Raw genomic sequence first — 24840 nt, forward strand, 5'->3', positions numbered from 1 at the left:
TGGAAAGGGAAATAAAGGATGGTTTGAGCCAAACTCACCTCTCTCCTCTTTCCTTCATTCTTGCTGTACTTTGAGAAGAGGCTGCTGAAGAAGTTTCCACAGCAACAGGCCACGTGGACTAAGGGCCCTTCTTTCCCAAGGCTGAGGCCTGAAGATACCACCAGAACCAAGGTGACTGTTTTGATTAAAAGTGTCCACTTTCCCAGGTAGCCCCTAATAATGAACCCACTCAAGATGGTTTTTATCTGGAAAGCAGGAAGAACATATTGAAGAGCTGAAGAAACGTGAACTACTCTGAACTTGCAAATGGAGTTAAAACCTCAGCAGAATTAAAAATTACAGACTGCTTGAAAAGAGACAGTGATGGAGAGAAAGAAACCCTAGGTAGGGCAACTTTCCCACAGTGATCTCTGAGCAGGGGTTAAGCAGACCACACTTTTACTGTTATTATGGGTGGTCTCCTGCGTCGGTAAGGAGCCTCACAGAGATCAATAGAAATGTGAAACTCTTACATATCTTCTTGGCTTACAGGATCAGAGTTAAACTAGACTGAACTTTAACAAACCAGAAAAAAAGCAAATAAACAAGCACAGGCTTTTCCCAGTTAAAACAAGGGGGGAAAAAGTTCTAAATATTTGGAATGGCCATGAGATAAAAGCATGCAAGTATTTTGAAATGAGAAAGTCCAAGAGATCTTATTTTTACACATTTCCTCTTAATTTTGCATATAAGTGGCTTGGATAGAGTGCAACGCACATGTATTAAACACATGCTGCAGGGGGATTTGGATTTGGAAACTAGCTCTGGAAAGGAACTAGAGTTGAGTGTTACCCTCACATGTGATTTACCACTTGATAACAATGATGGGGGACGTGGAGGGTCATGCCCACTTTTAGCAGCAAAAGTGGGAACTAGAGTAAGGAGTTGTATTGTCATTGAAAGCCAAACCTCTGCTTTATTAACTATGGCTTTAAAACAATAATTAAGAAAAGAAATTGACTGAGAGTGTTTAAATAATAGTGGTTTTGCTGGATTCATCTTAACAGCAAGTACTATTAAAAGCATTTCTTGCAAACAAATATAGGTATCAAGTAAAAATGATTTTGAGTGGCATAAGTGGTTCTGAAAATTGTTTTCTATAAACTAGATTTACAGTTAACCAAGAAAAATGTTTAAACATACTTAGAGATGTATCAAATATGTAACAAACGTGACTACTTTGAAACATGGAAATTATATAAATATTTCAAATTATTTGCAGGTGTGTTTTTTTGTTTGTTTGTTTTGTTTTGTTTTATTTTTCCCCTATTTGGCTATGGAGCTTTTGGATGCTTCTTCTAGAGATAAAGAAAAAAAGTATGCAAAGATTTCTAAAATTTGGGCTGTTTGTTCTGTTTGCCAGATTCCTAAATAATAATCTCAGTGGTTCTGTAGCACTTCTAACAAAAGATTGCTATGATTTCAAAAAAATTGAGTAGTTAAGCTGCTTTAATTACAGGGGTCCACCATTCAATGACTCAATATGAATTTAGGCTCAATATACAAAATATCAAAAACTCAGTAGAGATTTTGGCAGTCATAATGCTGTCATACCAGCATGACATTGTGTACAAAGACACAATTTGCAGGAGATGGATACCCAGGCACTTTTCAGACATCCCAAATGATGGGCATCTCGCATCTTAAGTTGCTTAGGAAATTTTAGATTTGTTGTCCTCCCCTGTTATTTTACTTTGCTTTTGTTTTAAAGCTTTGCCTAAAAATTTCTATCTTGTAACTGGTCCAAGTAATTTCATCCAAAGAAAACACTGTATAATCTCCTCATAACTGCCTTAGACACAAAAGGTTGGACCCCATAAAATGATGACTGGGAGCTGTCAGTTTTTAATTCAATATACATACTTCTTCATTGCCAGAGCTTAACAAGCCACAGTGGCATTTGAACATTTTCAGCTATGAAAATTTTTGATAGGCAGGTTAGACAAAGGAATGATGGCACATGAGGTGGAAAGACAATCTTCTTGTTCCTAATGCTACCTGATAGTACAGTTCTGGAACAGGAAAAGGCAGCAAATGATCTTTTTTTCTTTTTTGGTTTGTTTTTTGGATGTCCATCCATAAAGAGAAACTCACCTCTGGGATTCCAGAGCCACAGGCATAGGGAGCAAACACTCTGACCAGGGAGACTGCCAGGAAAGCAAAACATAGAGCCCACATAATGTATAGAAAATAGTTTAGAATGTAAGCACTTGCACCCTAGAAAAATAACAGTAACAAACATTGTTAGATAAATACAGGTTGGTAAATCTCATCATTCTTCTAGGGATCATGATGGCATGAATCCTCGTCTTTTCATTTACATGCCAGCTGCTGCTTTGGCTCAAGAAGGACAAATAATAAACTCAAAAAATATTTGCTACCTATGTGGAAAAGCAACGTATTAAGATATAACTAACACAATCCGTTCAGTTGGTTTGCCAGGGACACAAACACCTTAAACAGAGGATTTTTCAAGCACTGAAAAATAAAGCCAACAACAAAAGTTCCAAGACTTAAACAAATCTGTCATAAGGGCAAAAGTAATTTGTAATAAAAAAGCACCTACTGAAGCAATCTGCTGTGTTCACCCCATGGCAGGTGACAGGAGATGAGACCCTGATACATTTCTGAGGGCTGGTATTCAAAGGTCAGATGCTGATCTTTTCAAACTGTATCCCTGTGCATATCAGCAGCCAGTTCAGTTAGCCAGTGGAAGGGTGAAAGCATAAATAAATCTTTTCTTTCTGTAACACACTATCTATGATACAATTGAGAATAATTTGAAAACCCAGTATCTTTACAGACCCCACTCACACACATCACAATCATTTTCCCCCAACATTTTAAAAGTATTCCAATCATCAATAAACACCAATCTGCAAGCTGAACATCTTTACTGACAGAATGGAAATGCTAATGATCATTAGCTATAGTTGACTGTGCAGTAGTAATATAGCAAAAGCATAGCCAGTAGTGATCATCAAGTTTTCTACCTGCCTCAAAGGTCAAGCAAAAATTGTGGTTAAAGTCTGCCTTAAATTACCTCTCCTTCTCCACAAGCAGAATTTTGAAAACCCCACCTACACAAACAAAAGAGAACCTAGTCAGAGGCATTGGACTAATGCAAGGAGCTTAAGCCTTCAAATAATCTCCTCCAGCAACACGACACTACAGAATAAAAAATAAGATGAACCTCAGTGCATGAACTGGTATGAAACCTTCACCTCTAGGTGAACTCTTACTACCGGATGCAAGCCCAGCTGCTGAAGAACATCAAGGCTCTTGCCTTTGCTCAGCAGGACAGCAGCCTGGATATCAACATTATGGTAAATCAAATAGAAAAATAGGCATTAATCAGTTGTACCATGCCTTCTGTTAATAGAGCTGGCCAGACCCAGTTCCTAGTCATAATAATAATAATAAAATAATAATAATTTAAAAATATATTAAAAAATAATAAAAAAAACACTAGTACTGGGAGGTCTTTGTGTTTGCAAGCCTGAAAGAAATCAACCTTTAACAACATGAAGGTTTGCTAAGCCTCATTTTCCTGGTCTCTATCCAATTGAAAAGCCCTTACCCTTGTGGATATATTTGAAAGAAGGGCAATTTGTTAAGCTTCTCTTATGCTTGCTGATGTTTGCATCTGGCCTTGCTAATAAAAGCAGAAGAGCAGTACAATGTCATCCCCTAGTGCCCTGGAGACTAGGTAGTCACAGGTCCCACACTTACAATGATTGACATCTGTCTATAGCAATCATGGATCTTTGTTGCTACAGCTGAAGATAGTCTCATTTCTTCATGAATGTCTTCTCCTAGTGCTTTCAATTACAAACAGCTATGGCAATATTTACTCTTCCTCTAAAGAAAACTCTGAATATGTTGCCCCAGGGCAAAATACTCATCTGTGGATGTGCATTAGCTCCAAAGAAGACCAATGCCATTACAAAAATTTGCCCTACAATGTTGAGGTAAAGCTGCAGTTCTGCTTCTAAATTCACTTCAGTCAAATTAATTTTGTTTCCTTTTGCTTCCTCTTCTTTCACAACTCAGGATTCAAATGAAAACTATGTCAGCTCATTACTGCAATCACGTTTACACCTAGTCCATTGTGGCAAGACCTCACGGGAGTCCATATGGCCAGTTCAGTCTTGTCCCTTGGGACAACTCTCATTGTTACATTCTCCAGATATCTTGCATTCTACAGGTCCAGATGCAGCAGTTTCTAATTATTAATAATAAAACCTTTGGGAAGCTATTTAGTAGTAACTCAATATAGCAAATGGCTGATTTCTCATCCATTATATGTTGTTAGTAAGGCCCTGAATCAGTAAAATTCTACACTGGAATCAGAGACCAAAAAAGCTCATCAGTAGAGATGATCCTGTTAAGACCTTTCCCACCAATGGCTCAGAGGACTCAACCTAGCAGCAATAGAGATGAAGCAAGCCATAGAACTGAGCAAAACTTTATATTTTAGTTTGCAAGTACCTAGCAATATTTCAGATCTTGTTTCAGTCTAATTTAGGTACAAATGGAACACAATTGAATACAACTCTCATAAACTCCAAATACTGAAATAAAACACATCCCTCAGGATGCAACCCATTGCTGGCCAATACTTGTTTTCTACAGAAGCAAAGAGCTCAACTCTGACTCAACTGGAGATGTCACAGCTTACAGATTCCCTCCTGTGGACTTTACGACAATGTATGTCCTGAGGGCTCACAAGACTGACAGATTCAAGGCTGCAAAGTTGGGAAGTGGGTCCAAGACACAGAGAGGTTTCCTTGTCTTGCAAGTCTCAGCTTCATGACAGGAGATCCAGCAGCCTAGGCACGGTCCTGGGCAACCTGCTGTAGGTGGCCCTGCTTGAGCAAGGGAGTAGGACCAGATTACCTCCAGAGATCCCTTCCAAACAAAATCATTCTGTGATGCTGTAAAGATGGAGTGTTATGAGCCATGTCCAGATCCAGTGTCATGAGCCATGGAAAACATATGGTCCTTCCCTCTAACTTGAACAGACACAAGGCATTAGAAACAGAGTCCTCAGCTCCAGTGCAGTTGAGGTTAGGATCAAACTGGATCTGCAGAAGCTCTGGGGCTCTAGATAGTGCCAGCAAGCTAGCTGAAGTAGGTGGCATCTGTTGTGATTTATACACACTCAGCTCCAGTGAATTTGAAGGTTTTGAAACTCTCTTGCATCACAGCACTCTTCACGTGCTCTTTGGAAGCAATTCATGACCAGAGGGATGAAGGGTACTGTTGGCCTACAAAACAGTGATTAGGGAGGAAAATACAGCCTGGTGTGTTTCTGACATGCTATTATGTTTTCCATAACAATTTATATCAAGACTCTGCTTTGGGCTCATTTTATAGGAGGACTAGAATGAAACCATTTTTCAAGAGATGACATAAGAAATGTCACAATTTTCAGTGAGAACATATGTACAGGGTTTATCACAGACATAAATCAGCAAAACCACAAGGAAGAACTGGTCAAAATCTTAGTCCTCGAAATGCCAAATTTAATTGGCTATGATGAGAAAGAGTCACAGTCAAGCATGAAAAATAAGACATGCCTGAACAGAGTACCTTTAGGGAAATTGCTCTGAGAACTTTTTGTCTAAAATGTGCTCCAAATTAGTCTTTCTGTGTACTGCTGTTTTATAGAGCAGCTACCCAAACACAGAGTGCAAAGTCAAGCAATATTATATATTTAGGATATATATATACATATATATCTCCTGAAACTCAATAATTTTCAGTGTATTTTGATCCCTCCTAGAGTCCTTTACAGCTACAAGATTAATGTAAAACTTGCCCATATCATAAGCCTTTTGCTACAGAGCAGAATTTTTGCTTGCCAAATTCACATTTCTATGGAGGTATCATTGATCTTTGCCTGGGATTTCTATGTAACAGTAATAGACAGCCGTCTTATTCGTATTACAGCATCCATGGCAGTTAGAGAACTACAGATCTTAGAGCCACCTTTGTTTTGAGAAAGAGCCTAAAACTAAGCCAAAAAGATTTTTTTTCCCACAGTGACAGTATACTAGGAGGTCAGAAGACCAATTTGTATATAAAGTGAGCAGCTTTACACTGTCTACCTAGATGATACTTTTCTTCTAGGCCACAGCATGCAATAGTCATGACTGCTGAGATCGTGTAGCAGGTGAAAGCAATAAATTTTCTCAAGGATATGCTCTGTTTAAATATTCCAGCCTTTCAGAGTAACAGCATGTCAAACACATGCACAGGATTTCCAAATCCCATAACAATTGTAACTTTCTCCCCCTTTTTAGCCTTCCCACATTTTTTGTTCGCTTAAATTACAACCTTTTCCCCAGTCCTGCAACTTTATACCAGGGTAATATTTCTTCACTGGTGCAAAGATACAACCATCGGGACCATCTGTTTATGAAGAAAAGTGCAGACCTAGGAAACCTCTGGCAAAGGGAAGTTTGACATTGTGGACTGGCAGCTGTACAGAGAGATTTCTGCCTGTGATTAAGTGGTGGGAATGTTCAGGAACAGTGAGCACCCCACTATTTTCACTACGGTTAATTAAAAGTATGGAAAATTGGGCTATACATATTCACAAACACTCTCATCTAGCATTACTTTAACTATAAACCTAAAGCAGCACTGAAGTGAATGTGAATGACAAATTTGTACAGCAATGAAGGCTTCCTGAAACATTTTCTACAGGACCAGACGACATCCAAACTGCAGAAAGATCTGAGACAATCTCTCCAAGTCACCCAGTTTTTACTTGCCTAGCTGGAGAAGATTTAAGCCACTAAAGAATATATTTTCTTCCCTATTAGTGACTAAATATCAAGTATTACAGAAAAGAGACTTCCATTACAGACTTCAGTATTCCATAAGCCAATTATCCTCAGTGTCACATCCATCCTACCCCCATGTCACATTCAATATTGCCCCCTAGACACATGTAGAAATCAGGGATTCTTTTCAACCTAATAATTCTGACCCAAAAAAAAAGAAAAAAAAAGAAAAAAAAAAGAATTGTGAAGGAATCAGTATTGTTCAATACACTGAATAGTTTAGGTGGAAATAAAATGTCATAAAAGTATCATCTGTCACAAAGTGTACAGAAAGGCTACTTTTAATATCTAAAAAGCAAAACCTTCCTTTTTTTTTTTTTTCTCTGAAACGGCATTATTTGTATTTAAAATTACTACAATAAAAAAGAAAGGATAGTAAAAAGTTTTTTCAATATATGTTTCGTATCAATCTGGATCAGCTTTTTCCCCTCCTGTACTCTCTCCCTGCAAATTTTTAACTTTGGCCACTTCCCAGTAAGCCCATTATTTCCCCAGTGTTCAGCACTATCTAAATATTTTGCTATCCCATAAAGAAATTGATTGCAAGGTCACAACAAGCAGTTTTTATGCAGTTTGCAGTACAGTTCAAAACATCTGAACACATAAAATCCATCTGCAACCATGAACATTTCCTTTTAAATATATTTGTCAGGGATGATCTTTTTTTCTCATATAAAACTGTGTTTAAAAGAAAAGTTTGGATAGCGGCTAAGGTCCCCCGGTCATTATGTTATGAGTGTTATGAAACACTTTTGTTTTAATACTGATTTAAAAAAAAAAAAAAAAAAAGGTGAGATCTTGCAGTTTTCCAATTTCTATCACACATGACACTGTAACAATGGGACCTATCCCAAGTTATGCAAATACTGTTTGTGGTAATCAAAAAAAAATCCCACCAACACTCTCAGTTCATGACTCTGAGAGAAACTCTCTGGAAGGAATATCAGCAAGTATGAAAAAGGGCATTCCCTGGCCTGCTGTGACCCCAGCCTAATCATGTCTCCCATACCTCAGACTGGTTTACAAGAAGTTCAGACCACTTCTGCCACTGGGGACATTTGTCCCTGTCATCAAATGTAGTTTCATTAGACGTCCAGCAGCACTGCTCATGGCTGTACCAGAACGCAGAGAGGCAGACACCCTCCTTCAGGTCTGTCATCCAATCCACAGCTAAATCTATCACTCCAGCTAATGTGCCTGGAAAAAAGAAATGCAGAAAAATAAGCTGTGGCATAAAAAATACCAAGTCATGAGAAAAATATATCTACTTATAATAAAAGCAAAAATACATGATGTGGGGCAGCAGCTGCAACATAAGCGTGAATACACCAAAGAACTGGGAGAAACAGTGAGCTTGCAACGAATCAGCCACACCAACAACATGTTGTCTGACTTTCAGTGTTCTCTCATAAAGCATTTATTTTAAATACTGCTATTTTCATACTGGCCAGGTGCCAAATAGGGATGGCATAACGAACATTGGGCCCGATCCTGGAGCATGTTCCAGGCAGGTGCACAGTTTGACAGAGACCAGCAGGACGGTATGTAAGTACTAGGCTGCAGGGCTCAAACCACCCTGGGTGTATTTCAGGGGCGGGGAGGAAGAGGATACGGTTGTTTTCCTACAGCCTTTCTGGTCCCAAGACAGCAACATTTTAAAGGGATGATTTCAGTACAAAAACAATACGGATGCCAAATTCTGCCTTGTGAACTTAATGGAATCCGACTCTCGATGCGTACATTCATTACCAATCCAAACGCACAGAATAAAATTACACTTCAAATCCTCCCTTTACAGAAGTAACCCTTATTTTAGCTTTGTCTGGTAACTGCACAGAGCTATGGCGACATCCAGTGGCTAGAGGATGCAGAAGTGTAAACTTCATGTGGCGAGACCCCAGTGGAAATCTTGATTTTCCAGAGTATTTTGTCACAGATGATGATGACCTGCCACAGCACTGGCACTGTCAAAGCAGATATGTCCCCACAGCCACTAACGCAGTACCAGCAGGAAGGCAGAGGCCAGAAGAGGCAAGAACACAGAAATGGCAGGCTTACATGTGAACCCTATATGCCTAGTTTTGGAAAGCATTAAACCACCAACTGATAGTAAATTCATGTAATGTTTTCCAAACTGCTCTCAGGTACAATGGAAAGAGTAAGTTTGTTTCACAGGTAGAGTTCAACAACATGTTTGTTAGTCATCATTAGTACAATTTCAAGGAAACCAGTAAAGAATTTGAACAGAAATTGTCGGTTCATCTCAGTAGGGTTAAAATATGGGAAAATATTTTGGAAAATGAAATGGTATGGTTTCTGTTTCCAAAACTTCTAGTCTTGTGACTCCTGCTGGGAATTCAATCAAACGAAGTGGGTCAGAAGGGGGGGGGGGAGTTGCTCCTCTTTCCCCTAGTAGGTAGGGCACACAGGTGGCTTCAACAGCAAGTTCATTGGACCTGGAAATAAAGATTTCTGCTTTTCATTTCTATGAAGGAAGAAGAAGGAAAAAAAGAAAAAAACACAACCATTTCAAAAAATTGAGGCATATGCAACATGTTTTTTATTCACAGAACAACAAAAAAAAAGATCAAGTGTTCATAGAGCCTTATATATGTCTTCTCACTTCCTTAAGAAGGATAAGTGTCACCACACTGACAAGCAATACGACTTTAACAGTAATACAGAATTTTAGCTGTATAGGAATAGTCTGAAGAAATATACTCAGATATTAGATAAGACCACAGAAAAAAAGGCTACAGCAGGGAGTAGTGATGCCTGTATCAGCAATTTTCTTTCATGCAGAGCTTGACTTTCTCTTGCTTAGCCTTTCCATTTTCCCAAATTTCTATGGAAACAATGAACAGTGTTTTTTAGATGATGGGAAATCATTGTGTTGCTAGTAACATCAGCATGTGTAACGTAGTGAGTTTTACAGTAAACTCTAAATTCTCCTCCAATTCTCCGAGTTTCAGGAAATAGCACAAAGAATCCTCAGCCCTTGGGCATCAGCCCCAAATGCTGTGCCTCTTGCATCTGTTGATGGACCTTTATCATTCTCTCTAGTCACTCCAGTCTTCAAAACTCACATCATGTGTAATCAGGCAGTTGAATATTAATGCTGCATAGCAGAAGGGGCAAAGGAAAGCAGGCTTTTGAATGTTTTTCCCTGATACAGTGAATAACAGAGAGTGGAAAGAACATTCAGTTCTCTGATACAACAAGCTCACATACACCACAGTTCCTCTAAGGAATTGTACTCAGTTATGCAGCTGATCTAATCCATCTTGCCAAATGCTTTGGGATCCACATAAAGAGGAAAATGCTATGTATGTACACAAAATTTACAGAGAAGAAAATCATGAAAGGAGAAGGCCAGCACTTGCAGGACAATGGTACAATAGTTATTGATGTTAAGCCACATGACCAGAGCTAGAATTTTTACAAGTTCTGAATCTTTGCAACTTTAAGTGGAATTAATGGAAGTAGCAGACTGTTCAGCATCAGTCCTTTCATTTCTTGTGCTTATCATGGCTGTCTAGACGTGTCACTGCATTGCTGTAATATAGCGTAAGTTTATCTCCATACTTCATTGAAGGAGCTGAACTTGCTCCCCGGTCTATGTATCCTCCTGCCCAGAACGAAAAATAATGAGCCTCCAAAGCCAGAAAATGTTGAACTTCATTTCAGATAATAGCCTTCTACCTCTCTCCTTCCTTTTTTTTTTTTTCTTTTTCTTTTTTTGGTTGATGATGGCCACACATCCTTTTTAATGCTCTAACGAGAAAACTAAAATTTTGCTTTGAGAACATATTTTTCCACATAAACCCAAGCAAGAAAACTGCATCACTCAAGTGGCATGGGACTGAAATACATAAGGGATTATTGCATATCCAGTTCCAGTAGTGTAGCATTTTAGCATCAGTATGATTGTATTTTCTGATGCATAGTTTTAGAAAATCAAGTCTCTTTTGATCACCTTCTGTAAATAGCATAAATAGCACGTACCTTCAGCTGGCTAGTAATGGTTAGGTTGGGGGGTGATCATGGATATGTGAGCAGGAAGGGCAAAGTAAAAACTCAGCATTCCTTAAAAAATGAGTCCCTAAACATCTGGCACTCATACCCCAAATTTTTAGGCTCTTTTGCCCTTACATTGCTTTGTATTTCTCCAAAAAGTGTGCAGCCTTCCTGACTGAGACAGTTAGTACTCAGTATCTTTTTTTAGAGCATCTTGTGAGCTTTTCATCTAACTTCCATACTGAACAGCATTTGTGGGTGTTACTGCTCCTTTCCCCTTTCTAAAATGAGCAAGCTCTGGCTCCCAAGGCCTGATTTCCACAATCTACTCAGTGCATTTCCATGTAACAGTGTAATACACTGTCTTCTCCCTCCATTTAGCGCTTAAGTTTTGAGATGCACGTTGTGAGTACACAGCTCTGAAAGAGCCGTGGAGCTACCTATATCAGGCTGCAGTGGTAGCGAGGGGCTCCACTCAGGCTAATTTATGTGTGTACGCTCACCCATTCATTCATGAAACTTAGGTCTGATCCCAAATGGTTGCTGTTAAGTTCTTAAAATACTTCAGTGTTACTCAAAACATACAGCTCTAACTCTGAAGCTGGCTGTGCTGAGAGTAGGAGGCTGGAGCAGACTTCCTCTGGAGTTCCCCTTCCTACCTACGCTTTTATGGTACTAACAAAGAATGCCAAAAATAGCATGACTGACGGCTACTCCCAAACAGGATGGTCCTGTCCTTTCTCCTTCCATCAGTACCTTCCCATAAGCAATATTTTGCTTGCGTGTATGACCCTGTGGTGATCAACCCTGCTAGGCCGACAGATCCAACTGAAAACGTATCTGGCCAAAATCCATTTTCCCCACCAGGACACTTCCCAAGTCCAACCCCCTGTGCAGCTGCACACACACAAGGCAACAGGGCCCGATGGCAGGGCACCAGATGACAAGGATCTTTTCTTTCAGCCACATCAGCTTGTGTTGACTGCAGAGGTGCAGCCCTTAAAGTGTTGCAAAATCTGAAAGATTTAATTGACCAAATTATTGGGACTTAGGCTGCTAGATTGTTTAAACTAACTTTAAACTCCTGGGCCTGAGTAACTTTTCCAAGTGCCTTTGAAAACACATGGAGGCTCCTGCCATCCAACCCCTCCAGAGCCCCACCTTGCTGGCCTCTGTCCCCAGCAGAGGTGCAGCTGGAGCAGGGTGTTCCCCAATTCCTTCATGTCCTGGACAGTACTGCTGCTGCTTTCCCCCTCCTCACCATCCACAGTCCTTGCCCCTGGAAATGTCTGGACTCAGCTGCCCAAGACACAATCCCACAGCCCCACAGCCAAGCCAGGCTGCTCCCCAGTGCAGTGCTGCTCCCCTCAGAGCAGAGGCAGGTTCTGCCCATTCATCAGGGCAAGAGAATGCCATGGAGAAGCAAGGCTGCTGCAGAGCAAGAGGCAGGCAATATTTCTGAGTAGGTAATATTTCAAGCAGAGAGGGGAAATGACTCGACTGCATCACCAGCTTCATCTCCTCCCTCTCCAAACCTGGTTTAGAAACCTCATCCACATATCAATAATCCCCAGATCAAAGGGGTGTTTAACCACTTGCTGAGGCTGAGGTGGTGACTCTCCACCTTTGCCCTGTCACAGAAACACTGGATGCACAGAGCACACGCATTGTTTCAATGGCAGGCAAAGTCTACAGCCCAAATCACGAGCATACAAATAATTTTTGTTCTCTCATTGATTCACAAGAACTTGCTCCAATTTAAAAACAGACTAGTCTTGACTCTGAGGTAAAATGTGTTGTTCTGCACCTGTGTCGTTGAAAAGGTTACAACAGCTAATGCATCTCAGCTCCAGCTTACCCTCAATAACCTTCTATTCATAGAACTAGATGTACCAGCATTAGAGCTTTACCAGACCTCTTCATTTCTGGGTTGCGACAACCTAGAGGATGTCAGAACGAGCTTTCATTGCGAGGTAGAACTGAAACAAACCTTCTGGCACGTGTTTACTATAAAGGGAGCATGTGAGTGTATACTACATTCTCCGTATGACCAAGGGGTTTACCAGCTGGCCTGGGGGAGGCCATTGTTGAAGGCTCACTCTAACTTTACTTGCAAGCAGAATTCCCCATCCTAGACAAGGGCAAACCCAGGCTTTAAAGGCAGTTCAGCAGCTCTGGTAGTACACAGTCTGTCAGGCTTTCTTCCCATCTCATTCTCCCATCAAAACTTTTGTGGAAACAAATGTATCTCTATAAAACAGCATAATTTGCCAAAATGTCACTTCAGCTGTGTTTTCTCAAAAACTTCCCCAGTACTTCTGACACTCCTGAACAACTATGATAAACATATTAACTTCACAGTTGGCAAGCAGGAAATTCACGCTGCTTGGAAACTGTGAAGCTTTGCATCAAGCTTCTACCAAGCAGTGTGATACAAGAGCACCCTGACATCACTGAGGAAGCATAAAAAATGGCAGCTGTTTCAACTTGGTAATAGAAGCGCAGCTTTCCAAGTTGGAAGATGTGCTAAACTGAGTAGAAGACAGGAGCAATTCAGGCAATTAATGAATTTGCCATCTGATTTTGAGCAGGCTGTTAAATATGTAATGTCTGTCTGGCTTGGGAGCGAATCCAGAACTGTCTGAAACTGTATTTTCCCTTCATGCATGCGTAAAGAAGATAATCCAGTGAACATAATGATTTACAAAGCTCCCCTTTGATTGTACGCAACCACCATTTTCTTCACCCTCATTATAATATCTACTTGCAGAGTTCAGTTAAGTGAAGATAAGGAAAAAAACTCTACCAGTAAAATTGACTAGTGTCAGTCAAAGATTCAGAAAGCCAAAGTAGTCCATTGAGTGTAAAGTCCATGTAAAGATGCATATTTTCAAAAGCAACAGAAAAACCCCTCTACTGGAGAATAACATTTTTCTAGGTCAGCACTCAGCAGGAGATTTTGCAAGCGGGTATTTTTTATTAAGTATTATAACTGCATGGATACATAACTGCCTTTTTAGCTTAAACCATCAGCGAACAGACAATGAAGTAAAAAGAGAAACAGATGGCACTGCAGCAAATTTCGGTGAAATGGTTCCAGGCATAACGAATGTTAACACACACGTACCTGCCAATAGTCCTATGAGAAGCATTACAACCCATCCTGACCAGGCATCCAGCAAACTCTTAATGAACTCCCATATGGATTCCTTACTCTTGCTTGTAATCTGAAATAATACATATAGAGAGATACATCGCTGATTCAGGCTGACAGAGTTTTAGTGCACTGTGTTTAAACCAAAAAAAAAAAAAAAAAAAAAAAAAGATTTAACCTACTCAGAAGTGTATACAATTCCTCTACTCTCTACTCTCTCCAGTCCTAATCACTTTTTAGTGATACTCTGCCATTTAAGTTGCCAGAAGCAGTTTCATATTTACAAACTCAAGACATCTTGCGTCCATATTTTCGTAAGTCCTCCTCAAGTGATACAACAAAGTAGGAAGCAAAATCTTTGGAAACCTGCTTGTTTCTCTCACAGCCAGGATGCCTGTAACTTGGGGGGGAAATGCTGCCTTTACCTTTCTATGGCGGTCAGTATCGCGTGATTTCTCTCGCAGCCAGTCAATGGTGTGGAAGTCTTCGTAAGTCCCAACATCGGGGAAAGGCTCATCCAGAAAATCCATCAGGTTGCCAGAACCATTCATTTCTCCTGCATTGACCATATTAGTGTCTGCAAGTAGGGGAAAAACAAGAATTTCAATAAATCTGTGCAGCTTTGCCAGACATGGCAGAATCAAGTTTTCCAAAATCCTTCCACAAACCACAAAGTTAAGAGACCATGGGTCAGCAGTCCTGGTGGGCACTTACTGAAATCTATGCATTGGCACTAGGAAGAGTATATTGCTGAAGACTATTTAGACAGCCTAGCAATCCCTAAAAAGCATATACAAAAAGCACAGAGTCTAAATACAGAAATACTATCTTTTCTGAAAACATAGCCCCAAAACCCAGGGTAGTTCTGGGCTTCTTCTGCAATGTTACATCCTGATCACATGCTGGAAGATGTGCCCTGTCTACCGGGAGGTCACTGAGTAGGCAGAATTACCAGCTCAGGAAACAAATGATGATACACTAGAATTTACCATTCATCATTCTTCTGGGTTTACAGAAGCCCTGGAAATACATCAACTTCATGCAATCCACATCAGCAACACCTGAAAAAGTTAACTCATAACTACAATACCTCTCTTGCCCACAGAGACCTTAGGAACATTTGGCTAGGTGCAAAAATTGCCATCTCCTTTACAGGGTCAGGTCCCAAAGCAGTCACTAATATGACAGGTTCCAGAAAAAGCTGACATCATTCCCAAGGAGAGGAGCCCTTAGTAGCATGAGAATCTATTAAATAAAGTATTTTAGGCACACAGGGTTGGATTCATCCAACTTAACTTCAGCCATCCGAAAGTATGTTGTCTAGACTATAAGAACCATCTAGGTTCCCCTAGAGACAAAGACGTCTTGCTCTAAAGAGTGACATAATCCCATCCATCCTAAAATAGGTGTCTGGGAAACAGCATCTTCTGGAATGTAGCCAGGATTTGTAATCTGAAAGGGCAAACATTTAAAAAGAAAAAAGAAAAAGTAAAAAGAAAAAAAAAAAAAAAAAAGAGAATCATAGTGGATTAGGTTAGTGTCACCTGAAAAGGAAAAAAAAATAGTGACAGATACAAACTTTAAAGGTTGTACAGAATTGACTCATTGACTCTGCAGAGCCTACAAACCCTTGACAGACTCAACAATAACTTTTGCAGATTGCTGACAAGGCAGTAGTACTAACTACTACAACCCATACTCCTCCTTCAGATATGGACATCGTGACTTGACATGTACAGAATTTGGATCTATGAATCAGTGAGAAAATTTCCCAATTCTGTAATTGAAAAAGGGAAAAACGTGGCAGATGAGTTTTAAATAAAATGCCCGCCCATTCTGCTGCTGTGTTTAGCCCCCTTTATTTACTTCCCTTTTTCCCTTTCTCTCTCCATTTTCGACTGTTTTACTTGAATCCTATCCATTTAATTTTTTTCCCCTGGTGCTGACTTCAGGGATATAACAAGCATGAATACTCAACTCTGTCAGTGTCTACTCCTTTGCACTCCACTGAGTAGGACTTTTTGGACTGCACAGCCAATCTGCTCAGCACAAGCAGCTGAGAAAAACATTATCTTAGAGGCAAACAACAGGTCACCATTATAATTCTATAGAAGACCTTTTAAGTGCGGAAATCAAGTAATCTCCAAGCACCATGGCATGTTTTTCTGCAAGAGAATCAAGCAAGGGAGTCACAGCCTGGGGAAGGAAACCAAATGCAGAGCAGGTGTCCCACACAGCGCTGCAGAGCACAAATAGGCTGCCACAAAATGGAGGCAATTTAAAAAGCAACACCTAAGAGGAGTGACAATTGAAAATAGCAATACTTAGCAAAACAGATGAGAGCACAGTCCTGCATTTGCTAAGGGAAATTAGAGTCCGAAGGCAGGATGCTGCGGCTGACACCTGGGAGCTGAAGTTGCAAATGGATCTTGAGTTCAGTGTTTTGTAAGCCATGACTGAGGACTGGAGTGGGAAGCTGAAATGAGGTGAAAGAATTAGACCGTGGTATTATTTTGTAACACACTGATATTTTGCAGGTCATTTACTCCAACCTATTCTTCCCATACAGTGAAGAAGTACCTGCAAAGAATATGCATGCAGTTCAGAGTGCTTGCCTGAACCCAGGCAGTCCCCCTGCTGTATAAACAAACTTCTGGGAACTATTGTGCTGGAAGAGTTGGCAAGTTCTCCTTAACGCTACAAGAAAATTACCCAACATGCTAGTTATATCACATAAAAAATAGATTTTTAAGTATGTTGTCAATGCCCAGCACATGACAGTTTTATGATGGATAATACCAGGCCAAACCACAAGTATGTAAGATAATTACAATCTCAGCCTGAACCTACCCCTGAAATACGTGCTGCACAGCATGTCCAAGGAGACAAAAGTGCTAGAGACCACAGGGCCATGGAAGACTTAGGAAACAAATAAACTTTGAATTCCAGATAGTGTTCTAATACCTAGAAATTGTAGCTAGCTGGATGATTATCAGCCTGAAACTTGACTCTAGGTAATACACTTTTGTAAGTGGAGATGTGATATCAGATTATGCAAAACCCACTTCTAGTAAATAAAATCTGGCTACAGCACTTTTGAACTGAGTAGTATAGAGTTGTCATCTTTTGTGCTAGCACCAGAAGTATCACTTTCTTTATTTTGCAATTATTTATCTCACCTTACTTAGGCATCTGAAACAATCTCCAAAGTTTCTTTCAGGATAGCTAAATTGCCCTCTAGAGGTGCTTGCAAAGATGCTTCCAGTTCTGCCAGTAGAACTAGAGCATTACACTAACAATTTGGTTATAGATATTTTAATTTAATACACTCATGTTAAGGGCAAATGAATGTCATCCAAACATGGACTGTAGCCAGGTGTACTGCAGCAATCCACTCTGATGATGGCAAAAGTATGAGCATTCATGGCACAGGTTATCTCATCTAGCATTAGAAATCTGTTCTAGACTCTGGATGCTAGAATCTAGACTCTTTTCATAGCTGATGAGGAGAGAGAAACTCTATTCAGAGGTGATTCATCTGATATATTTGAGACACCTACATTGTAATGTGGCAGTCTGTCCCCTAGAAGCGACAATTTCTGTTCACTGCTTACAGAGATGTCAGAAGTAGACATCCATGTCTCATCAAATGAGTCCAACGCTACCAATTCAAACAAAAATAATGCAACACCATTGCATACAGAACCAGTAACAAATGCAACTCTTAGCCACTCCTAACACCTGAATATCTAAGAAATTTGAATACTCCAACAAAACTTACATACACTGAAAAGTGTCCGATCTTGTTATGCTGCTGACTAACTGTGTGACATGTATTTTGTCCCTTTGTTGTTCTGACTTAGATGTCCTTCCTGTCCTTTCCACTGCTTTTCCAGATGCTGATGAAACAATTTGTGTAATGGCAAACATTTCCTGCTTAGTCCCCTATTCTTTTCTAATAATTCCTGGCATTCCATTTGTTTTCCTTAGGGCATGCATCCAACATTTTCATTGAGCAATCTGCTATAACTCCAGGATATGTTCCATGAGAGTCAGGAGCCTATCATTCTGTAGTCTCTTCAGGTCATTTCCCCCATTATTTTGCCTTTATCAACTTAAAATTTCATCTGCCATTTCATTCCCCATGCTTCAGTATGGAAAGAGCTCTCATTCTTCAGCTATCATTTTTACTGAATAGCTTAGTATATCTACAGCTGGACATTTTTGTCAAAACTCTGCTTTACCAACTGTAAAACTAATTCTTGCTAAAAGCCAGACAAAGAAGTCTGACTGAACCAAGTGTCTTCTGTTCTCAGAGGCTTCCTCCTTGGAGCCCAGTTAGCAGATTTCCCTCGATTTAGACCCATGTCAGATTACTGCGGTCCTGTAGATGGGGCAAGGTCCTGGCAGGGATTGATTCACAAATCAAGGGAGGCCACAGTGCTAGACTGGCAATTGTGCCTCTTGACAGAGGCTCTCCTGGCTGCCACATAAGCCTAGGTATCTTCCAGAAGCATTGGACCAGGTCAACCTGATACCCAATCCCAAATCTCCCAGTTAGTTGCGTTTGGTGCACAATACTACATAGCCGGAAAGAAAGGGACGCTGCTCTACAAACTTGTGAGGTGTTGCATGAGAGGAGTTGGAAGTAAGGATCACAAGCACAAGTTCAAAGATTAGACCATGAGGCTTGATGATGTAAGAAGCCAGATAATTTTTAAGTGATCACAGAAGCCTCCTATGCAAAGAAAGCAATGAAGAGGTTAGTGCAGACAGCCTACAGAAGCCAGGGTGAAAATGCAGTGAGCTAGCTGCCTGATGGGCTGGCGCATGCCAACAAGCACAGTAGGTACTATGTGAACTGTAGGTCTCTTCTGCTGTTTGCTTGCCTTTTTTTTTTTTAAAAAAAAAAAAGAACCAAAAAGTAGTATTATCATATTTAAGGTCATTTCTGCAGGTCTCGCAGTGAGTAAACTCGTTTTCTTGTGATTCAGACCAGCTGTATGATTACACTGCAGCTTAGTGCTAAGTTTTGTGGAAGAATGATAAATTACATTTATAATGGAAATGCTGACAACCTCTGACCTTTACAGCACTATTACAGCATGCACAAATGTAAAAGTCACAGCTAGAAGAGCTGTATCAGTGAACTGATATTGTAGATATGTTGACTGACTGATTTGATCTGAAATATATTTGACATGGCAAGCACAGACCAAAACATCCCATGGTTCAAAGAAGTTGAAAAGTATACCGATGGGAAACAACTAGCTGAACAGTCATCAAAGGAAAAGTCTTGGCCCTTGCCTATAGCTACTAGACATGCTAGTTCCATGCTACATTCTCCCCATCCTGTTTTCTGTTTTAATTGGACACATTGCACTGGGGCAGGCAGTATGTTTTAATGCAATTCCAGCAAGTTTCAAGTTACTTTCAAGAGATCACACTTACTGAATTACTTCAACACTTCAGATATTTCTAGCAGATGAACATTCACCTACACACTTTCATCTTTACGCTGTTTTCTGTGAAGACAGTAGTGTGGGGCTGGCTATGTGGAACATAACTATGCAAACAGCAAAGCATTCTTCTCTCAGTTCCTCTGCTGTAGCCTAAGGAAGAAGTGGATCTGCCAAGAGGCTGGTGGGAGAAAGCAGAAGCCTAAAGGCCTACTGCAAGTTCCTCAACTTTTATTTGTTTGGAGTGACTTTTCCTGGGCATCTAAAGCATCATCTATTCCATCTCTTCCAAATGTGGCGTGAGTTAGCCAACACATTAAAGCAGAATACAGTGTATCTCATGACTTTTCTATGCTCTGGTACCAATATACATACATACATAGAAAGCAGGGAGAGTCCTACTGCAGACATGATGCTTTTGAAATGATTCAAGGCCTGTTAAATCCAGACTCCATCAGAACTGAACGCACTACTGATTTGAATGCTTCGTGTGGTTAGCTCTGCTGATATTATGTGATATTACAGCATGCACTGCACAAAGAGTGGGGACTGTGAAAATCTCTGGGACTTTGGTTATGAACAATGCAGTCTTACTGGTTTACCAAATGACAGTCATCACAAAACTCCTTTGCATTGATAGATGATTTGCCACTCTTCATGGTCTTGCTATCTTTATTGACTGTTCCTAGTACTGAATGCCCAAAGAAGCCAAGCATGGTGCCCCAGTCTCATGGACATTAACACTTCTTGCCACAGACTGCTCAATGTGACCTGTCAAACACAGGCATCTCATCTTGAGAGCTGGGTGCTCTGCCAACAGCCATGTACCCTCCATCCCAAGGGATTTAGATCTAGTGACAGAGACAGAAACCGAGCACTCCCTACTTAGGCCTTGAACCCAGGTAATCAGGAGGTCACTGATGCTTGCATAGCAAGCTGAAGGAGTCAGTGTTCAGGAAGAGCTGTAAGAGGACAAGACTGAGGGCCCGCGCTGCAGGAAATAGATCCCAGAGCAGAGCACAGTCACACTACAGGCCTTCAGGACTGTCTGGCAGGAGAAAATAGGTCTGATAGCACAGAAAGCCAGCAAGCACTATTATTATGAGGTCACCTTGAAGAAGATGAATGAGAAATACAGTGAGATGATCAGGGACATATGCCTTTTGAGGAGCTGTGAGAGAATACATTTTTCTTAGCCTGCAGCCAAGAAGGCCGAGCAGGATGGATACGATTCCACTTCACCCCCTGCTGCCTAGAAGACAACCTAGAAACAGCAATGTGACATTGCACTCTATCAGATGTAGAAGGAGGTAAACAGTTACAAAACATTCCACTAAACAAAAAGTAAGATGCTGCTGGGTGATGATTGTACAAGGAAGATGTTTACAGCAAAAGCAGACTTAATCACTGGCAAGTTAAATGGGCAGTTTTCTGCAGGTTTACAAATATCCATGGACAATTTAAGACTATTCATCTTAAAAGCCTCAGACCGAATAAGATGATCTATTGACCTTCTGCCTTAACAACGGTGTTTAAAAAACATTGAAGTAGCCTTGGACCAGACCGAGGTATTGCCTCCTCAAAAATAAGAAAATGCTGAACCTAGTCACAGGCCTTTTTGGAAACATAATATGGCACCAAAAAAAAAGCAGAGAGAAGTTATATTGGGAAAGTACAGAGGGATGATGAAATTGGCAAATCTTTCCCTTATAATGCAAGGATTAATGGCTCAGCCCCTGTATACGTGTAAATAATACTGCACAAGCCTGCCATCTCCCACAGCACAAGAGCAGACTGGCTGCAGTATTTGGAACATGACTTTAAAATACTGCAACATGTTACTGTATGGCCCCATCACCACACATTAAGGATTTTCCTGCTATGATAGTGTGGGCAAGCTAAATAGAGTCAATCTTTGAAGTGTAGCTTTACCCTGAGTAACCTCTACGGAAAAAATTATGAAGCCGCAGCAGAGCTCAAAAAACACAGGGCAGTAGATCACAGGGGAGAGGGCCTGGAAGGCACGGGGGGAACATTTGGGATAAGTGGTGGAAAATTGAAGGCACAAAGGCTCGTCCAGACGGAACCACAGTCTCCAAACATTCGCCCTCAACCACCACACGTGCAAAGGGCGCGAGCACAGCAGCAATACTGGTGCTGGCTGGGAACACAGGGCAGGTGAGGCGAGGTGAGGCATGGCAAGGGGGGCTGTTGCATAGGGCAGCACAGCCTGCTTGGAGGCCTGGGCACCCCATGTGCCCCACGGCAGGGTTGGAGCTAATGACAAATGGCCAGGGCATCCAGACCCTTTGATGGGGGGCACAGCAGCCACGGGGTGAAAGGCCTGACACTTTCTTCTCTCAGGAGACCTCTGGGCAACAGCGCTTCTCCCCAGTAGCAGGAGGCCTGTGCACCTAGCCTGCCCTCTGCTCCCTCCCAGAGCAGGTCTCCCTTTGGAAGCAAATTCCTTTCAGTATGAAATATCAGGTGTCTGGTCTCCACACGAGGTTTCTTGGAAAGTTTGACCAAAATTAGTTCAGGTGCTTGGTTATGTCAGAAGGCCGGGGGGGGGGGGGGGGGGAAGCCCAGCTCTTTCCCCACTATTGCCAAGTGGAATTTTCGCACTCACATAGCTCAAAATGGGCTCCATATTAAGAAAAAAATGCTAAATGCACTTCTCTATGTTATTTTGAGCAAGCCTGAACAGTCCCTCCAAAAAATGTAGTCGCTAACATTGATCTTGAGGCTGTGGAAACAGCACAAGTGAAACACTGTTGGCTGTGGTCCACCTTTCACAAACCAAGTTGAGACAGCTTTATTAAAGGATGCCCCTCTGCTGACACCCCACCAGCAGATGAGCCCCATGGGCCTTCAAGAACCCAGCATGCCTTTACTTCTTGAAGACAACAAGGTTTGATTAGATAAAATTCAGAAATCCTTCAGCATCTTTGGTAAGAAACGAAATTTCAAGAGGGAGGAGAACTGGAAATCAGGCTACCAGCGTAGCAGCATGCATAGCTTTTTTTCTTGCTTTTCCTCTAGTCCCATTGCTCACAAAACAGGGTGAGTTTTCCTCTTGGAGCAGCTGATTTGCTGCCACAGAACTCAAAAACAGAGCTGAAGGGTCAGGGGTGCTGTACAGCTTTCCTGTTTGTGGCACATACTGGCAAGCTTTGCAGCACCAAGTTTTGGTCTGCAGCGCTGCTTTTGTCTCCTCAGTCAGAAAATTATAGCATTAAGAGGAAAAACATGGATTTCAGGAAAAAAATATATATATTCAGAGAGAAGAGAGTTGCGCTAAAAGGCTCTCCCCTTAAATGGTGCGTTTAGCAGCATTACATGCACCTCGCACTAAAAACCTTTTTGAGCCCTCAGCTTGAAATAAAGCTGATAAACCTGCAGTAGAAAAGCCAATAATCTGTTCTACTGTGTCACTTCTCATGATTTGAGTAGAGGCAGTGAGTCACTCACACAGATGGAGGGTCATGTTTTTCTGAGGGCACTGGTTGGCATTGCTGCAATTGATGCTGGTCAGCTGTGCATTTACAGAAAGGTGACTTCATACCCACAAGTTCCCCCACCTGCAAGAAAGGAAAGGCGTTCCCTTGTGATAATTTTCTAGTGCAGCATGTTAGAAGTGCTTTAGGAATAGCAACCTACAGTCACCCTGCCAGCATTTCTCTTTTAGCATCAACTGTGGGTCATGTGTGATTTTTGCTTCTTCTGGGCTAGAAAGGAAGAAATCTGAGTAAATCCATTACCTTTAGTGTATGTATGCATATATGCTGAGAAACACATTAGACTCCTAGTCTACAACCTGTCCCTGTTTCCCTGCCTGTTTTCTGCAGGCAGACCATTCAACACCATCCCTGGGACCTCCTCCAGTCCTGGTTTAAAAGGCCCGGGCCGCTACGTCCCTCAGCAGGGAGATGGGCACCACCAGAAACCAGATGGGGCAGGTGCCCTGAGTGAAATGCACCCTGCCCAGGTGAGCACAGCCCTCCAGTCGGTGATATTTCCAGGGTCACAATTTTACACTAAATAGGCGTTAAAGGACTCAAATCCTCCATTTCTGAGTTGCTCCAGCATGCATTTAGGCTGGTATCACATCTTTTGCTGCATGAAAAACACCTGACTCAAATCAGGAGTCTAGGACTCAAATATGATCTAGGCTGGGGAAAAAAAAAAACATATTGTGCCTGTAGAATCTGTGTGTGGCAGCCCTGGTGTGTCCTTCACATGGGCAAAGAACCAAGTCCCTGCAGCACAGTGAGCAAGAGAGGAGCTTGGTGTACTCCAAGTGCTAGGTAGGAAGAATTGACACAAGACTTCTGATGCTTCAGAGGAACTTAAAAGAGGAAACAGCACTAGTGCCATCAAGATATAGTCTTCACTGTGATCTCATAAAATGACAGGTTTGTATCTGTATTGCTTTTGAACCAAGATCATGTAAAAACAGAGGTTTGGCTGAAAAAAAAAATTTAAAGCTTTCCATTTTGAAAAACTGTTGTCCTTTCTTACTTTATTGTTTTCAATACTTCATTAGTGCTGCTGGCTTTGGTTTTGTTTAGTTGTTGTTTTGGTTCTACATTTTTTTTTTCTTCCATGTTTTCTGATCCTGATATGACTGCATATATCATCACTTCAGACCACAGGAGTAACTAAGGCATACAGCCTAGTTAACTTCACCACAGGAGATCCAAAATCTCCATGAGTGGGTGTGCATACAGAGATCCTAGACATGCCCAATTCTCAGATTTTTCAATAGTGGGAAAAAATATTTGAACAAAGAACGGGATTTTGACAAATAAGAAAACTTCCTGCGTACTAGGAATGAAAAGTCACCTGACTATCTGCCTGATGAAGCTGCAGCTGAGTCATCCTCCATTCTCTGACAAAGGCGCAAAATATTTATCAGAATACTTAAAAAAAAATGGGGGAAAAAATGTATTTTTACTTTTCTGACTAGTATAAGCTCAAAAATTAATTTAGCTTCTTTCACTCTAGCATTTGTATTAAACTAAGAAGAGTAATAATGTACTGCAAATAAAAACCTAAAATATATTTAAAAAAAAATCAAGCCAAAATTAAAAAAGCCACAGAAGAGTCAACGTTTTTAATCTGAAAATATGTCTTCCTTTAGTTTTATGGAGTGCATAATTAAACTCCCACACCAGGAAAAGAAAACAGACTTTGGACTTTGCTACATAAATACCCACTGTCCAAAAAATCCATTTAGCGAGGATTTTTCAGCCTTTCAAGGATTGGCAGTTCGTGTAAGAAGTAAAAATCTGCCTGTCATCTCCTCTGTCTTTTT

The 24840-nt window shown here is 40.9% G+C and overlaps 1 protein-coding gene across 3 annotated transcripts in view; it reads right to left on the reverse strand.

Moving 5' to 3' along the window:
- Positions 1 to 24840, reverse strand: part of CLCN4 (chloride voltage-gated channel 4) — a 44183-nt gene that overhangs the window by 18605 nt on the left and 738 nt on the right. The window contains exons 2-7 of one of the 3 annotated variants that reach the window (XM_040533893.1): positions 22995 to 23104; positions 14490 to 14641; positions 14038 to 14137; positions 7903 to 8090; positions 2134 to 2256; positions 39 to 245 (exon numbers count right to left, since the gene is read on the reverse strand). In XM_040533893.1, coding sequence (XP_040389827.1) covers positions 39 to 245; positions 2134 to 2256; positions 7903 to 8090; positions 14038 to 14137; positions 14490 to 14641; positions 22995 to 23010 — 786 coding nt within the window. In that variant the 5' untranslated portion in view covers positions 23011 to 23104. Of the gene's footprint in view, positions 1 to 38; positions 246 to 2133; positions 2257 to 7902; positions 8091 to 14037; positions 14138 to 14489; positions 14642 to 16467; positions 16487 to 22994; positions 23105 to 24840 lie in introns of those variants that run through there. The other 2 variants (XM_040533909.1, XM_040533902.1) reach the window with 2 other exon arrangements.

The sequence above is a fragment of the Cygnus olor genome, chromosome 1 (genome assembly GCF_009769625.2).
Source record: "Cygnus olor isolate bCygOlo1 chromosome 1, bCygOlo1.pri.v2, whole genome shotgun sequence".
Classification (NCBI taxonomy): domain Eukaryota; kingdom Metazoa; phylum Chordata; class Aves; order Anseriformes; family Anatidae; genus Cygnus; species Cygnus olor.